Source organism: Equus quagga, chromosome 5, assembly GCF_021613505.1.
Source record: "Equus quagga isolate Etosha38 chromosome 5, UCLA_HA_Equagga_1.0, whole genome shotgun sequence".
Taxonomy (NCBI): domain Eukaryota; kingdom Metazoa; phylum Chordata; class Mammalia; order Perissodactyla; family Equidae; genus Equus; species Equus quagga.
This window is the reverse complement of record NC_060271.1, coordinates 67,628,678-67,646,750: the sequence shown is the minus strand read 5'-3', so window position 1 is coordinate 67,646,750 and position 18,073 is coordinate 67,628,678. Positions and strand designations below refer to the sequence as shown.

Sequence of the window (18,073 nt, the reverse complement as noted above, 5' to 3'; positions counted from 1 at the left end):
CTTCTCTTCTTGAATCTCTCCCTTAACCACGTGGCATAAACTTTTTAAAATAAACATGTATAGAGTTACATGTATGTTTAATAGATTTTGGGGGGTTCTGTTCCTTATTCTAAGAATAATTAAGTAGGGGGTTATTTATTTATTTATTAAGAAACAAACTCCTAGAGTTACTTTACCTTTGCAAGGTATGATTGTATTTTTCCTGTGATTCTTTAGTAGAAGGAGGGAAAGATTTCTACTCCTGGTCTAGGCTCCTAGCTTGTGAAGCATTATAAAATTTGTCTTAGAGGCCAGCCCTGTGGCATAGTGGTTAAGTTCAGCTCTCCACTCCAGCAGCCCGGGTCCACAGGTTCGGATCTTGGGCACGGACCTGCACCACTCATCAGCTGTGCTGTGGCAGCAACCCACATGTAAAGTGGAGGAAGATTGGTGCAGATGTTAGCTCAGGCCTAATCTTCCTCAAGCGAAAAAAAAAAAAGGAAGATTGGCAACAGATCTTAGCTCAGGGCCAATCAACAACAACAACAACAAAATTGGGCTTAGATTCCTTCCTCCAGCAGTTTTGGTCCTGGAAATATCCTTTTACCATCTTCTTTAATTCTGGCTACTTCTGCTTTTCACTAAGTTACTGTAGTTCATTTCTTTAATTGCTTTTGTGTTCATCTGAGATACTCTTCAAAGGGTTGCATGATTTTTCAGCCACCTAAATGCAAAGAGCCTCTTCTTGGGAATTCTCCTTATCATTGTAAAGTTATTTTAGTGCAGTTCTCAATATTAAAGTTATTGTTTAGCACATATAATACACATACACTCTTTTTTAAAAAGTCACACTTACTAGAGATGCATGGGCCCTCAAGAGATAATACTTAGACATTTCACTGAGGTAACAAGAGGGCCTTCTTCCCAAATTACGTGGCACCCAGAAGTCAAAATATATTGTCAGTGGCAAGTGCTGTGTAATTCCAGACCTTCAAATTCCAGGTGGGGCCGACTTCCTGTTGCGTTCTTTTTCACTGTGTTTCTTGACAGATAATCTCCTTTTTGTTGACCTTTCCTTCCCACCATCTCTCTATTCCTTACCTAAAAATTCATTCAAATCAAAAGAAAAAGCTGTATCAACGTTTGGGTTTTTCCTCTTTAAAAAGCTATAAATAAATAAACAAACCTGTTTCTTTCATTTTTAAAAATTAAGAAAGAAAAGAAGACTTTTAAAATATTATTTCGGTGGCTTTTTAAACATCTGTTCCCACTAGAGGGCATTCTTTCCTTTGATTTTAGTTAGTAGCTTTTAGGTATTTATTTTACAGAACTACTAAATACATGGGTAAATGTTGAGAATATGAATGTGTGTAGATATACCTTTTACAGCTGGGAGTTGTCAGATATACACCATCCTTTTCATTTAAGTTTAACCTGTGCTAGTGCCAACATTTAGGTTAAACTATATTTCCTAGCATTTTTGTTTATCTTGTCAGGTGAACTCGATCAAATAGGGAGTCACAAATATCCCATCTTAACTTTATGGCGTAGCTTGTGCTAGTTTCCATTTTACAAACTAGTGATTGTCTGAACTTATTTACGACACAGTATGCTACAGCTAGATTATTCAAGGATGAGTTGCATACTTTAATATTTGGTTAACTCTGTTTTTGCAGCTCGTATATAGTGTAGGGTAAATGAAACCTAAATATATTTTAATCTAATAGCTCTCAGTGCCGTCTAACACACGGTTCTTCCCCTTCTCCAGCCTTGCCTCTCAAGGTGACATTTTATTTGACAATATTTGAACTCTTGTTTCTGTTATGACATGATACTTTTCTATAGGAACTTTAATTCTTTTTTTTTTTTTTTTAAAGATTTTATTTTTTCCTTTTTCTCCCCAAAGCCCCCCGGTGCATAGTTGTGTATTCTTCGTTGTGGGTCCTTCTAGTTGTGGCATGTGGGATGCTGCCTCAGCGTGATTTGATGAGCAGTGCCATGTCCGCGCCCAGGATTCGAACCGACGAAACACTGGGCCACCTGCAGTGGAGCGTGCAAACTTAACCACTCGGCCACGGGGCCAGCCCCCTGGAACTTTAATTCTTAATGTCTTAAATATATCTTACTATCTCATCAGAAGCAACTCCATTCTTCCTATCAAGAAGTTGCTGATTTTACATATGCCACATATATGTTCTGTTTCAGATTTTTTAGCCTTCTGGTACCACGTAGAAGCACTATTGTCAGTCAGCCAAGGGCCTATGCGGCAAAAAGCTAACTTACTCCCTCTGATAGGAGCTCCCATCTTTGACCCTAAGGGAGCAAATTTCATTAGTCTGTGTTATAAAATGAATTCTGACAGATATACTTAGAAGGGCCCCTGTTTTGAGTGGGAAATCTGGGGTTCTTTTGAAAGCTAAATGAGATTTAGTAATTCTATGTGGGAGCGAGGGAAGACGGGATTGCTATTGAAAAACTGTGGCAAAGCCTTTACACGCTTCTGTGCTTTTATTTAGAGACTTAGAGATGCTTTCAAGTCAGAGGTGGTATGGTATCTTTATAAAGTTAGGATCTTCTATGAAGCTTATGACGACTGTTTAGAAGTATCAAAGGGCAGCACTATTATAATGACAAGGGATAGCGGGCTATATGGAAAACTATATGTTATGAAACATTTTTATTCATAGTACACTAATCACAAAAAAATCCTCTATAGCATACTTGCCGCCATAGATTATTATAAAGTGAGTCTTAAGTTGTAAGAAACCCTGCTGAAAACTTAACTTACCTAACATAATGATCGATGGTATGACTTAAATATGTATTTGTGTTTGAAATAATGATCTTGAGTCATAAAAGTTGTTAAATGTCTTTTAGTGTTTAAGAAGTTAGAAAAACATACATTTTATAAATGATTTCATCAAAAATAGTTAATACACTTTTTTAAATCTATTTCTTTTTTTTAAGGTTTTTTTTTCCTTTTTCTCCCCAAAGCCCCCTAGTACATAGTTGTATATTTTTCCGTTGTGATTCCTTTTAGTTGTGGCATGTGGGACGCCACCTCAGCATGGCTTGATGAGCCGTACCATGTCTGCGCCCAGGATCCAAACCGGCGAAACTCTGGGCCGCCAACGCAGAGCGTGCGATCTTAACCACTCCGCCATGGGGCTAGCCCCATACTGAACTCCTGCTGGGTTGTAGGTGAAGCCAGACACCACTCCCACCCTCACCCCTTAGGAGAGCCATGGCCATTAAGATTTAGATAACTAGGGGCTGGCCCCGTGGCCGAGTGGTTAAGTTCGCGCGCTCCGCTGCAGGCGGCCCAGTGTTTCATCGGTTCGAATCCTGGGCGCGGACATGGCACTGCTCGTCAGACCACGCTGAGGCAGCGTCCCACATGCCACAACTAGAAGAACCCACAACGAAGAATACACAACTATGTACCGGGGGGCTTTGGGGAGAAAAAGGAAAAAATAAAATCTTTAAAAAAAAAAAATAAATAAAAAAAAAAAAAAGATTTAGATAACTGGAATCCCATGTTCTTTTTAAAGTAAGGATGTATTAATTCAACAAACTTTTACTGAGAATCTGCAGTCTGCCAAAAACTGTGCTAGTTTTCTACCTTGAACTGACAGCCTACAGGTTGTTATAATCCCAGCTTTGTCTTTTTGTTTTTATTTTTTTGATTGGAGGGAGAGTGGACTTTTTAAAAAATTGAGTGGATATGTGAGAACATTTGTCAAACAAGTACAAGGAAAAGAATGGTACTACAGGTCCCCTCAGCCAGATCTAAAAGAACCACCTCTGGAGGGCTCCACACTCTCCAGAGGGAACGACGACCAAAATTTTATGATTCCTTTGTTTTCCTTTTATAGTTTCACTACATATTTGACTTCCTAGACTAGATATTGTTTTTGAACTTTATACTATATGTATTCTCTGAGACTTTCTTTCACTCATCTGAGATTCTCAGAAGTCCTCACCTGTGGCTGTGATTCATTCTTTTTTAATTCGTTCTATAATGGACTGTTGATGGACCTTTGGGCTGTTAATGGCCTTTTTTTTCAATTGCATAAACTGCTGTGAACATTTTTCTGCATTATTCTGGTGGACGTGGACAAAAGTTTCCCCAGGGAATGTATTTAAGAGTGAGATTGCAGAGGCATAGAAATTGCATGTTTAACTTGACTAGAATATGAACAAAATGTTCAAAGTGGTTATATTGGTGTATGCTTCCACTGGTAGAGCAGAAGCGTTTCTCTTGCTCCTTATCTTCTCTCGCACTTGGTAGCAGACTTCTAGTCTTTTGCCAAATTGGTAGATACAAAATGGTAGCTCATGATGACTTTATTTGCTCCTTTGATGACTGATGAGATTGAGCATCTTTTCATATATTTATTGGCCATTTTTGTTTGTTCTTTGTAGTGCCTAGAGAAGTCTTTGCCCATTTTTCTATTGAGTGTGGTCATTTTCTTATTGCTATGTGAGACTTCTTACTGTATTCTGAATACCAAACTTTTGTCTGTCCTGTATGTTGCACATATCACCTGTTTCTGGGACTCATCTTTTCCGTCACTCTAGGATGTTAAAAGATGAAGAAAAGTCTTAATTTTAATGTGGTTGAATTTATCTCTTACTTTATCGTTTGGACCATGTGTGTGTGTGTGTGTGTGAGATTTAAGAAATTGTTTCCTACTCTGAATTCTAAAAATATTCTCCTATATTATCTTCCACAGATTTTTTTTGTTTTCCTTTCATGTTTGTCTTTAAACCATCTGGAATTGATTTGTGTGTGTGGGATCTGGGGAAGAGATCCAATTTTGTTTTCCCTACATGCGGATAATCACCTGTGCTAGCAACATTTATTGTCTACTCCCTCCTTTTCCCCCTGATCTCTAGTGACCTTGCTGTCATAAAACAGATTTCAACATGTGTGCATCTGTTTCTGGGCTTTCTATTCTGTTCCATAGGTCAGTTTGTCTCTATGCCAGTACCATTCTATCTTAATAACTGTAGCTTTCTAACAGCTCTTGATATGTTAAGCAAACCCCTCCATCTTGTTTTTCCTTCAGGAGTATCTTGGCTATTTTGGGCCCTTTGCAACTTGCATAAAATTTTGAGTCAGCTTATCAAGTTTCACGAAAAATTCTTTTTGTGATTTTGATTAGAATTGTATTGACTCCACAGAACAGTTTGGCGAGAACTGACATTTTATTATGTTGAACCTTCTAGTTCATGACCTGGTATTTTTAAAGTCCTTTAATGTCTTTGAATACATTTTTACTAATTTCCTTCATAAAAGGCTATCCATCTTTGCCTAGACTTTTCCACAAGCGCTTTTGTGGCCAAGTGGTTAAGTTCGTGCACTCCACTTCGGTGGCCCAGGGTTTCCTCAGTTGGGATCCTGAGCGCAGACATGGCACCACTTGTCAGGCCATGCTGAGGCAGCATCCCACATGCCACAACTAGAAGGACACACAACTAAAATATACAACTATGTACTGGGGGGATTTGGGGAGAAAAAGCAAAAAAAAAAAAAAAAAGATTGGCAACACTTGTTAGCTCAGGTGCCAATCTTAAAAAAAAAAGAAAAAAATGTTCTTGCAAATTGCATAATTTTGGGGGGAGGGGGGGTGTTGAGGAGGATTGGCCCTGAGCTAACATCTGTTGCTGATCTTCCTCTTTTTGCTTGAGGAAGATTGTCGCTGAGCTAAGAAGCTAACAGCTGTGCCAGTTTTCCTCTATTTTGTATGTGGGATGCCATCACAGCATGGCTTAATGAGCAGTGTGTAGGTCCGTGCCTGGGATCCAGACCTGCAAAGCCCGGACTGCAGAAGCTTAGCACACAAACTTAACCACTATGCCACCAGGCCAGTCTGACATAATTTTATTATTGTGGTAAAACGTATATACCATGTGTCGGTTTATGCATGTATAATTCAGTGACATTAAGTCCATTCACGTTGTGGTACAACGATCGCCACTGTTCATCTCCAGAACTTTTCCATTAACCCAAACTGAAACTCTGTACCCATTAAACAATACTCCCCATTTCTCCTTCCACCCAGCCCCCAATAATCACTGTTAGACTTATTTTCCTATGAATCTGACTAGTTCTTCATATAAGTGGAATCATAAATATTGTCTTTTTTAATGATATATTTTTCTGTCTTTTTTGGAGTGAAGAAACACAATATTTTATTAAATTGTTTTTTATATTTAGCAACCTTGCTTAAAATATTGGATTCTAATAATTTAGCTGTATTTGGGTTTTCTATGTAAACAAGTATATCACATATAAATAGAAGGCTTTTTCTATTATTAAGCCTGCCCAATGAGTTTTAAATGTTAATCTATTTGTTTTTGTATCTAGATGTTGTTTGATTCATTTTCGTATCTGTTTGTTGCCTCTTTCAAGCTTTTATTTCTTTTAACCTAAGTGTTGTTGTTTGATATACAATTCTGATATAAACTCTTTGCCAGTCTGATTCTGCTGTCTGTTTCTGCTACTTCTTTCTGGTGGTGCTTTATTTGTGTGTGTATTTTGTGTTTGAACTCTCATTCCTTGGAAGTTTATTTCTGCCAGATGCTAAGTGGCAATACTAATTTAGGACCACTTTAAACTAAATTATTGACCCAAGGTGTTTAGAACCATTTGGTAGTCTGAATTTGGGCTGTTTACCTAGAAGAGGGCTGGACTTTTGAGGGTTTCTTGTTGCTTTGTGATGAGGGGGAGAGGGAATTTCACCAGGGCACGTTTTGTGATCCCCTAGGGAGGATTTCTAGCTCAGCCATACGTTGAGGGTATGTCAGGGTCTCAGCTTTATGAAGAAGTCTCTGGTCAACCTTGGTCTGTGCTCTCTGTCCTTTGTCCTGCGATGCTGTGAAAATCTAAGCTCAGATTTTTACCTGCTTTGGCAAATGCCTGCCCCCTTTAGTGATTTCAGTTACCAGTTCCTGTTTCATTCAGTTTTTACCTCCTTGCTAGCTCATGAAGGCATTTAAAAAGTTGTTTTTACATTTTATCAAGCATTTTAAGTCATTTTCACTAGGAGTATATAGATCAGGGTAACACACCCACCATATTGTTGGAAATTCCTGTATCATTTTACTGTGTCATTTCTGGTTGCTTGGAAAGGAAATATGGGCTTAAATAAACACCTTAAATTTTATGAAGATGAAATGGAGAGTCTCCCTTTACAACTGCTAATTAATGATTTTTTTTTATAGGTGTCAGCTGTGATGCATGTTTAAAAGGAAATTTTCGAGGTCGCAGATATAAGTGTTTAATTTGCTACGATTACGATCTTTGTGCATCTTGTTATGAAAGTGGTGCAACGACGACGAGGCATACAACTGACCACCCAATGCAGTGCATATTAACAAGGGTAGATTTTGGTACGTATTTAATTACAGCTTTAATGGATTATCATTTAAAATTTTCTGTGTATGTGTGTGAAGAAGTAAAGGCAAGTGTTCTAAAACTATCCCCAGTAGCATACGTGAGGTTCCAAGTTCCTGAAAAGTAAAATGAATCTTACTTTGATATTCTGAGTAATTCTTTCTCTTAAATCATAGTTTACTTGTTTATGAAAGCCATTCAGCAATATATGCAGCTGACAGGGTATGAAATGGAAGAATGCCTCAGTAAAGAAGAAAGTGAAACTCTTCTTGCTAACAGTGCACAAGTGTTCTTGCTCTAGTTATCAGAAAGCAGATTATTTCTGCAGTAGATTAGAAGACATTGTCACTGTGTGAGAAAAGCTATAAATGTCTCACGCTATGATTTCTTACCTCGTCGGCACTTATCCTCTATCCTTTTGGTTGTAGCCATTCTAGCGAGTGTGAAGTGATATCTCATGTGGTTTGGATATGCTTTTCTCTGATGGCTAATGATGTTGAGCCTCTTTTGTCGTGCTTATTGGCCATTTGTATGTATATCTACTTTAGAGAAATGTCAGTTCACATCCTTTGCCCATTTTTTAACTGGGCAATATATCTTTTTATTACTTTTTTTTTTTTTAAGATTTTATTTTTCCTTTTTCTCCTCAAAGCCCCCAGCACATAGTTGTGTATTTTTAGTGGTGGCATGTGGGACGCTGCCTCAGCATGGCCTGATGAGTGGCGCCATGTCCGTGCCCAGGATTCGAACCAGTGAAATCCTGGGCTGCCGAAGCAGAATACGCGAACTTAACCACTCCGCCACAGGGCCAGCCCCTATTACTAAATTTTAATAGTTCTTTGTATATTCTGTATACAAGTTTCTTATCAAATACATGATTTGCAGAAATTTTCTCCTATTCTGTGGATTGTCTTTTTATTTTTTTGATGTTGTGTTTTGAAGCACAAAAGTTTTAATTTTAGTGATGTCCATTTTATCTATTTTTTTCTTTTGTTGTGCTTTTGGTGTCATATCCAGAAAACATTGTCTAATCCAAGATGAAGATTTAAACCTATGTTTTCTTCTAAGAGTTTTATAGTTTTTATGTTTATTTCTTTGATCCCCTTTGAGTTAATTTTTATCTGTGGAATGAGGTAGAGGTCCAGCTTCATTCTTTTGCATATGGATATCCAATTATCCCAGCATCGTTTGTTGAAAATGATTGGGTATTCTTTACCTAATCAATTATCTTGAATGAAAATCAGTTAACCAGGGTGCAATGTTGGTCAAAGGGTGCAAAGTTTTGTTACACAAGATCAATTAGTTCTAGAGATCTAATGTACAGCCTAGTGACCATAACATTAACAATATTGCATACTTGAAATTTTCAAAGAGGATATATCTTAAATCTTCTCACTGTACACACACATAATGGTAACTATGTAGAAGTGGTGGTTATGTTAATTAGCTTGAACTGTGGTGATCTTTTTACAGTGGATGCATATGTCAAAACATCAAGTTGTACGCCATAAATATATAGAATTTTTATATGTTAAGGATAACTCAGTAGGGGCCAGCCCGTGGCCAAGTGGTTAAGTTCATGCACTCTGCTTCAGCGGCCCAGGATTTCACTGGTTTGGATCCTGGGCGCGGACATGGCACCACTTGTCAGGCCATGCTGAGGCGGCGTCCCACATGCCACAACTAGAAGGACCCACAACTAAAATATACAACTATGTACTGGGGGGGCTTTGGGGAAAAAAAGGAAAAAATAAAATCTTTTTTTAAAAAAAAAGGGTAACTCCGTAAAGTTGTTAAAAAAGAAAGGTCAGTTGACTATAAATGTGAGCATTTATTTCTGGGCTCTCAGTCTATTCCACTGATTTATATGTCCATCTTTATGCCAGTACCACACTGTCTTGATTACTGTGGCTTTGTAGTAAGCTTTGAAATCAAGAAGTGTGAGTCTTCCAACTTTGTTCTTTTTCAAGTTTGTTTTGGGTATTCTAGATCTCTTGAGTTTCTGTGTGAATTTTAGGATCAGCTTGTCAAATTTCTGCAAAGAAGCCACCTGGGGTTTTGACAGGGATTGTTTTGAATCTTTAGATCAATTTGGAGAGTAACAATATTAAGTCTGCCAATCCATGAACATGGGATGTCTTTCCATATATTTAGGTTGTCTGTAATTTTGTAGTTATCAGAGGATAAAGTTTTACATTTTTATGATTAAATGTATTCTTAAATATTTTGTTCTTTTTGCTATTGTAAATACAATTTTTTAATGTAATTTTTGGATTGTTCACTGCAAGTGTATAGAAAAACAATTGGTTTTTGTATATAGATATTGTATCCTGTGATGTTGCTGTACTTGTTTATTCTAATAGTTTATTAGTATATTCTTTAGGATTTCTCTATACAAGGTCACGTCATCTGCTAATAGAGTTTTACTTCTTCCTTTCCATCTGGGTGCCTTTCGTTTCATTTTCTTACCTATTTACTCTGGTTAGATCTCCCCAGTAAAATATTGAATAGAAAAGGCAAAAGTGGACATTGTTGTCTTATTTCTGGTCTTAGGGAGAAAGCATCCACTTTTTTTACCAGTAAGTATGGTGTTAGCTATGGGTTTTTTGTAGTGCCCTTTATCAAATGAGGAAGTTCTATTCTTTTTTATATATTTATCCCCACCTTCCCCAAATCTATCTAGCAAGTGTTATACACATAATAAATGGTCAATATATATGTACTGGGTAAATATTTAAGATATTTAAATATTAAGATAGTTAAGTTTAAACCTCCCTAAAAATGAATGTGAACAAATCTATCACATAGTGAACACATCCTTCCATTTTCTCTTCTCACAAAATTGATCATATCCTCTTAAATTAGACATTTGTTTCATGTTAAGTAATGAGCTAATTTTTTGTAGTAAGGGGTATAACATACTAAATGAACTTTCAGTTGCATTTCCTTTTGTGCTCCTAATGGAGAAAAATAGACTTATTCCCTGAGATGTACTAATGAGGTAGATAAATTATTCCCACAGACTCTCACTAATTGGTCGTTCTTCAGTAACCAAGTTGGGCAGAAAGTGTTATGGGAGGACCCCATTCAAGTCAGCATTGACAGGAGCTGAATGTTTAGGGCCTTTCCTGCTGTAAGAATAGTGTCTTGTATTGACAGATAGCTGCATCTCAAAGTTGGCAAATTGATCATGGTCATCTGTTCTTTCCCTCTGAGCACTTATGTTCTCGTATGTGATATACCCTGCTGATTCGTTGTGTTGACACTGGCATTGCCACAGTATATACAGAGATAAAGAAAAAATAAATTACAATAAAATTAGGACCAGATGTGAAATAAGAACTACTTCCAAATTAAGTGAAAGGATAAAAAGCTGTTTGTTTTGCATTTCTCTTAAGGCTATGGTAACAATATGGAGCAGGAATTTTGGAGGGTTTCGTGGAGTCGCTGGGAGAACAAGGCTGTTTCAGATGTAAACAGAGAGGCAGCTGAGCACTCCTTGACAGAGTGAGGTTGCTGGTGGAGATTTCAGGGGCACTTTTTTTTTTTTTTTTTTACATTATTTTATCATAGGATTACATTTTTATATATTTAAAAAAATCATAATATTTCTCAATAGAATTCCACTTTATTTTTCAGATTTGTACTATGGTGGGGAAGCTTTCTCTGTAGAGCAGCCACAGTCTTTTACTTGTCCCTATTGTGGAAAAATGGGCTATACGGAGACATCTCTTCAAGAACACGTTACTTCTGAACACGCAGAAACATCAACAGAAGTGGTAAGTGAAGTAACCTTGTGAATAAAATGATGTTGTAAAGTTCATTATTTCTAACATAAATCTAGGTCAGTATCATCTACCTCCTGCTAAGTGTACTGATACTGTTTGCTTAATAATCATTGAAATTATCTTCTTTTTCTTTTTTTCGTTTTGGTGAGGAAGATTGGCCCTGAGCTAATGTCTTTTGCCAATCTTCCTCTTTTTGCTTGAGGAAGATGTCATTGAGCTAACGTCTGTGCCAGTCTTCCTCTATTTTTTGTACATGGGATGCCACCATAGCATGCCTTGATGAGCAATGTGTAGGTCCACACCCAGGTTCAGAGCACACGAGCTTAACCACTATGCAGCCAGGCCAGCCCCCTAAAGTTATCTTTTAACAACAAATTCTACACATCCTAGGAGTCTGTATGTGTGCCCCTCATTTGTCCACAGGAGGCTTTCTTGCCCTGTTCTAAAATCTGCAATCTTAACCAAATTCAGGATCCCTTCAGTAAACGCATTGTGGAAAGTTTAAAGCTCCCCAACCTGCAACATATCTCTTTTTATAGTATTCTTGCTACCTGCTTAATTATTCTGTAAGGAAACCTTCACAAGGAAATTTAAAGATCTTGGTCATTTATTAAGTAACAATCTATTGTCGTATTTCATTGTAATATTCACTGACCTTACTTAGTTTTCATCAGATCAAATCTCTTGCTTCATAGGTCAAAGCTCTGAGGTCCCTGGAAGTTCCTCCTACCCTGATCTTTTTCAGTGGCTAAATGCCAAGGACTCAGAATAATACACGCCTTGCCTTGAAGTGTTTTTGGGTATTTTACTTGACGTCTGAGTCAGCATACTTCTAACTTCAAGAAATGATAAAGTGTACCCAAAAGAGTTCCTTCCCAAACCTTTACCATAGGTGGTAACAGATAAAGTGAGATGAGAGATTAAACTGTAGTTATGGAATTTGGAGAATTTTGGCACAAGCAGCTGCACATTGCATCAACTAGTAAGTGTCTAAGTGTACTAGAAAAAATTAACTGAAACTCAAGAGAAATAAAGTAGTGTGTGCAGGGACATATAGCTAGTAAGGGGCAGAGCCGGGTATGTGAACTCAGCCAGAGTCCCTCTGGGTTGTAGTGTCCCTACTTAATCACTTTTCTATTCTGTCTCCACTACAGTTGTGCTGGTACAGCTGTGAGTAATACAGATTCATATTCATTCCCACTTACACTGCTGGTTTGATGCTTAAAGTTGTTATAAGATTTATAGTTCAAACTGGTAGATTTACATTATGTAGTCCTTAAGCCCAATTTTACTGTCTAACAGCTCAGAAATGTTCCTATCGTACATCTTGGGGAGGCTTCAGAACACTGTTGTCGCATTTTACTGCTGTCCTTACTACATTCCTGTTATTCTGTAGAGAGGACTTTGCTTCCTTTTGGTCCACTCCCACATACCGCTATGAAGAATGCTGACTTGATTGCATCTCCATCCTGATTGTTGTGGAAAATTTGGAATAATTTCTCTTTGATTTCATTTCTGTTAAGTTTGGGTACTCTATTTACCTAGGTACATTAGGGAGGGGTTTCCCTAATTATAAATTAGGCATTCTTAAAATCATTATTTGCCAGTTGGCCTTAGTGTAGTACTTTGATCACCCCTCTGTGGACAACTACTCAGTTTTCCATATCCCAAACTGGAAGATCGAGTGGAAATTTAAGTCCTTTCCATGAATGAAAAGCTAATTATTCCTTTTTTAAAATAAGAACCCACCCCTGGCAACCTGGCCTTTATTCTTTTCCTGAAAGTAAATACTTAGAATTTGTTTATGCACCTCTATACCTGATACACAGTTTGAGAATGAACTCCTCACCATCTGCAAATGGTTTTGTGATCTGTCTCTCCTAAGTTGTGTGCAGTTATGCCCCTTCATTAAGTTCCCAGGCTTTCAGTACATAGCTCAGGGCAGTGGCTGTCCTGTTTTTCATATTGGTATTTGTGGTATTTTTAAGGATTTCTCCCCGTCCTCACTCTTAGTCTTTGCGTGAGCACTGCATCTCCCTCTGTTCCCACCCATAGAACACCCAGACATTTCACAGTGAGAAATGGCAAGCAGACGAGAATCTGGTATGAAGGTGCAGGTTTCTTCTTCAAACCATGTGAGTCATGTCCTGGATCCAGGGCTGGCGTTCATCAGGTGCACTCCCTATGACTCACTGACTAGTGTCCATTCTGAAGGGTGCCATACCACTTGTTAAATATTTTGAATGCTTCTCTATATATATATATGAAGCATGTTTTATCAGCTCTGTTAACAGTTATATGTAAATGCCCAGATGATATTACCACGTGTGCCCTTTCACTGCCACCCCCACTCCTACTATGTTTTGCCAGAGTTATGGTTAATCAAACATTTGGAATTCTGGAGTTCAAGAATAACACCTCATTTTGGTGTGGGGTTATAGTCACAGAACAACTGACTATATCTCCTTTTCTATTCCTTTTTACATTTTTCTTTCTAGATGCTCAATTTACTATCTTGCCTTGCCCTGTGTTTCCTGCACATGTCCTCTAGACCACTAGCTTGTACTTTCTTGTAGGACTTAAGGATCTCTCTCCTCTAACCAGCATCCCTTTGGAACATTTAGGAGTGAGAGGCTATATCACTGCAGATAATACTGTCACCACTAGTAAACGTTTTACTGATACCTGACATAGCTAGTAAGAAAGTCTACTGAAGGTTAATTTTTAAAGCAACTTCATAGTTTTTATCTATATTTTTCAGACTCTTTTCACCTAAGGACTCCAAGGCCCCAATCTAAGATTAATTTAAGATTCCTCAAGAGGCTTTTGATTTTGAGAGTGTGGAGGACCCTTCAAAACCAGATACTGTAAAAAACACCATCTGACATAGAATGCAAAGTGAAGGTGATTACTAGTTAAGAATTTAAAAAGCGGATTGAGTATAGTCTCAGGAGTCTTTATGTAAACACCAAATATGATAAACAGTGTGGTTTTGAAATTAAACAGAAGTTCTTAAAAACCCTTGTAGTTATCATGAGATTGGGAGATTGGGACGACTAAATGGATTTTGGCTGTGGGAAGAATTAAGAGGGAAAGTAACACAGTGTGTAATTGTCAAAAGGCCATCAACCTGGTAGTATAAGTGAGGAGTAGAGGTCCAGCGGGATTGCAAATATGAAGGATCTATCGAGGAAGGGTTAGGACTGTGGAAGAAACACCGGGGGAACTTTTCTTTGAGCATAAAAGGGCATTAAGAGTGGCTCCAGTGGAATTTTTCTTAAATCTTACATATGAGCTGACTTGTACTACAGCTAGTTAGAAAGTCTTCAGGGTTTTCTGTTGTTGTTTTTAAGTGAAACGTGCCTTTACCATTAATTAATGATGTGTAATTAATCTTTCAATTCTTTGTTTAGTAAATCGCTTGCAATTTATACAAAGAACATTATACTTAAAAGGTAAAGGCACTTTTGGTTCACCAACGTGTTCCGCTCACTTCTAGAAACATGCGTTATAATGCCCTGATCGTTGTGGCAGTCCTCTGATGGTTCACTGCTCGGAACCCTGCTTTCTGGATTTCCTGTAATCATTTACTCTTTGTTTTCGTTACTCTCCAGGAAAGGGATTAGGGCATCTCCAACTTTTAGGTGATCTTTATATATGTTAGTGATACATTTCTTTATTTCCTCCCTTTTTATTGAAGACTTGGATGTGTTTGTAACAAATTGAGTTTAATTTTGAAATAGCATGGTTGTGTTATGTTGCAATTATAGTAATTTGATAAGAAATAAAAATCAAGAAGAATGAATGATTTTAGAAATTTTCCACAGTCTGACTTTAGACAACTTTATTTGGAATAATAATTCTTTTTTTTTTTTCCTTTTTCTCCCAAAGCCCTCCGGTACATAGTTGTGTATTTTTAGTCATAGGTCTTTCTAGTTGTGGCATGTGGGACACCGCCTCAGCATGGCTTGATGAGTGGTGCCATATCTGCACCCACGAATCGAACTGGTGAAACCCTGGGCCACTGAAGCAGAGCACGTGAACTTAACCGCTCAGCCACGGGGCCGGCCCCTGGAATAATAATTCTTAAAGAGAAAAATGATGACGTGAAAGGACTTTTAAATCTTCTTTTTTAAATTATTCAGAATAATCAGTTTTAGCTGATAATTTATTTAATATTTAAATATCTGTTGCAGTGTCAATTAAAGGGAGCCATAGAGCACAGAATAGAAATTATTGTCATCTCTGTGGCATTTGTCTATAAACAATTAGATGCATTTGATCTCTAAATTAAACAGGAGGTAAGTATTAAATCAAATGTACTATAAATCAAAATAACATGACAAATATGATTTATGCATGAAAGGGTGTGGGAGGTGACATTTTTTAAATTGTCTATAGGACTTTTAAATCTTGACCATCAATATATCCGTATCTCATTGAAAGACCATTTCAATTCAATGTGTAGATATATAGACCTAACTTTCCAACACATATATTTCCTCATTAGGAGCAATAATAGTGGAATAAACCACAATTTTTGTAAATCTTCTCATCTAATCTTGTACACTTTCTTAAATATTATAAAATTATCTATTTACTCTTATAATCAGGTAATCAAGAAAGGTAAGTGTTTAAAAGCCAAATAGACATTAAAAGAAAAAATAGTCTTTGATTAACTGTTACTGCTTGCGTTCTTCTTCTTCTTCTTTTTTATTTTTTTTTAAAGATTTTAGTGGCTGGCCCAGTGGCACAGTCATTGAGTTTGCATGTTCCGCTTTGGTGACCTAGGGTTCCCCGGTTCGGATCCCAGGTGTGGACATGGCACCACTTGGCAAGCCATGCTGTGGTAGGCGTCCCACATAAAATAGAGGAAGATGAGCACGGATGTTAGCTCAGGGCTGATCTTCCTCCAAAAATAAATGAATAAAGATTTTATTTTTCCTTTTTCTCCCCAAAGCCCCCCAGTACATAGTTGTGCATTTTTAGTTGTGGGTCCTTCTATTTGTGGCATGTGGGATGCCGCCTCAGCATGGCCTGATGAGCAGTGCCATGCCCATGCCCAGGATCCAAACTGGCGAAACTCTGGGCCACCAAAACAGAGCACACGAACTTAACCCCTCAGCCACGGGGCCGGCCCCTGCTTGCATTCTTCTTTATCAAAGAGTGCAGTTCTATGCTATCTGCTTATCTGTAATCCAATAACAATATTGTACTTAGTAATAGTGCAGAAATAGGTAGGATTTGAAAAATATAGTTGCTACAGGCAACCATATTGTCGCTACTCAACTGCGTTTAGCTAGACAGATTACAGAGGATTAGGATTTGTACTTTTACCATTTGTGCTTTTTATTACTTTTGACTTAAAATACTTTTTATTTTATAAATCACTTTTTTCTCTCTTTCATACTTGGTTATCTTTGCATATTTCTTAATAATAGTTATTTTGAGCACATTTACTTGTTTAAAATTAGATAGTGGCACTTTTCATTTTCCTCTTAAGGGTGATACAGCCATTAGTATCCCAGCAGAAGGTTTTTGAATTGATGGCAGGGAAGGAAATGATAGGAGACACTTTGGGAATTCCAGATTTGTTCTAGGACAATCTTATATGTATGTGTCGTGATATTTTTTAAGATATTTCTATAAATTAGTTCCTTAAGATGGTATGAAAACCAAGAGGGGAATCACTTCAACTATTGTGAAAAATCAGATCATAGTAGCTTTTCCAGGAAGGTGTCCGTGCCTGCTATTGGAGAGTATGTTGTTATCTCTGGGTAGGGTTTTCATTGCTCTTTACTTGCCTCTGTGTTGAATTAAAATCCCACCAGAGAAGGTGAACAGGCCGTTTTCAGAATGGGGAGAACGCTAGGTGGTAAGATAGGAGCAGGTGTTAGAGCCATTCGGTTTGAATTTTTTTCTTCTCTGGCCACTGATCTGGTTTCTTCTTTGTCCTGTGAAGTACTTATTTATCCAGTTCAGTGTCCAGACAGCTAATTTCAAGTCAGCGCATAGAAGTGTTTTGCAGTGTTTGCAGGAAGATTTGTAGGGAGGGTGGTATAAATTAAAGATGGGAGCTCTCTGGCAACTGCTGGCGAATTATAAGGTAGCTCAGAAGTTCTTCAAGCACTTTTCAGCCTAGTCTCTTGTCCTCCTAACACCCTTTCTTTTCCTGCCCTGCCCCTCAGATTTTTAAAAAAACTGGTTAAGAAAATTATTTGAAGATGTCCACCTCGTTATTCATAGATGACGTCATTTTTTCTAGGAAGCTCTTCCAAACTTGGCCTCACTTAAACTGGCTATACCCTTGAAAAGAGAAACATACGAAAGTTTTTGTCATCGCCAGACTCTAATTTAAACTCTTCATAAACAACATAAACCCACTAGTTTAGGTCAAGTTCATTCCTGATTCTTTACTAAAATTGTCGCTGGCTTTTGGGCACTGCCTCCCTGCCTCTTCCCTCTGCAGCTTTCAGGTTCATATTGACACCATTAAGCAATAAGAGCTTCCCATTTTCTTTTCTTTCTCAAGTCTACAAGTAAAATATATAGCTTATCCCAGGGAGATAGAAAAAGTAGAGATTCCATCGGGAGTTTTCTTCCAGGTGAGCATAAGTGCTCGTATCTGGACTGCACTGTGGACGGGATAGGGGAATAGGAGAGCTCTGACTCCTTTGGAGTTATTTTTCTTTGTGGCTCCGTTGTAGTTTTTCAGGTTTCTGAATTCCCAGTACATCGGTGTACATATGTAATTTAAATTTCTGTCCAAGAAACATGTTTAAAACCCAAACTCAACTATTTAGAACTTTTAAATCGTGTATAAAAATGTAGGGAAAATTAAAACTTTTTGTATATAACAAAAACTCTCTGACATTCTAAATGCTGATCTTTAGAAGCAGGTGAC

General features: G+C 37.6%; 1 protein-coding gene across 1 annotated transcript in view; it reads left to right on the top strand.

The window, feature by feature from the left end:
• KCMF1 (potassium channel modulatory factor 1) overlaps nt 1–18,073 on the top strand; it is a 65,817-nt gene that overhangs the window by 33,962 nt on the left and 13,782 nt on the right. Inside the window, exons 2-3 of the mRNA XM_046661620.1 lie at nt 7,210–7,377; nt 11,021–11,160. Coding sequence (XP_046517576.1) covers nt 7,210–7,377; nt 11,021–11,160 — 308 coding nt within the window. The remainder of the gene's footprint in view (nt 1–7,209; nt 7,378–11,020; nt 11,161–18,073) is intronic.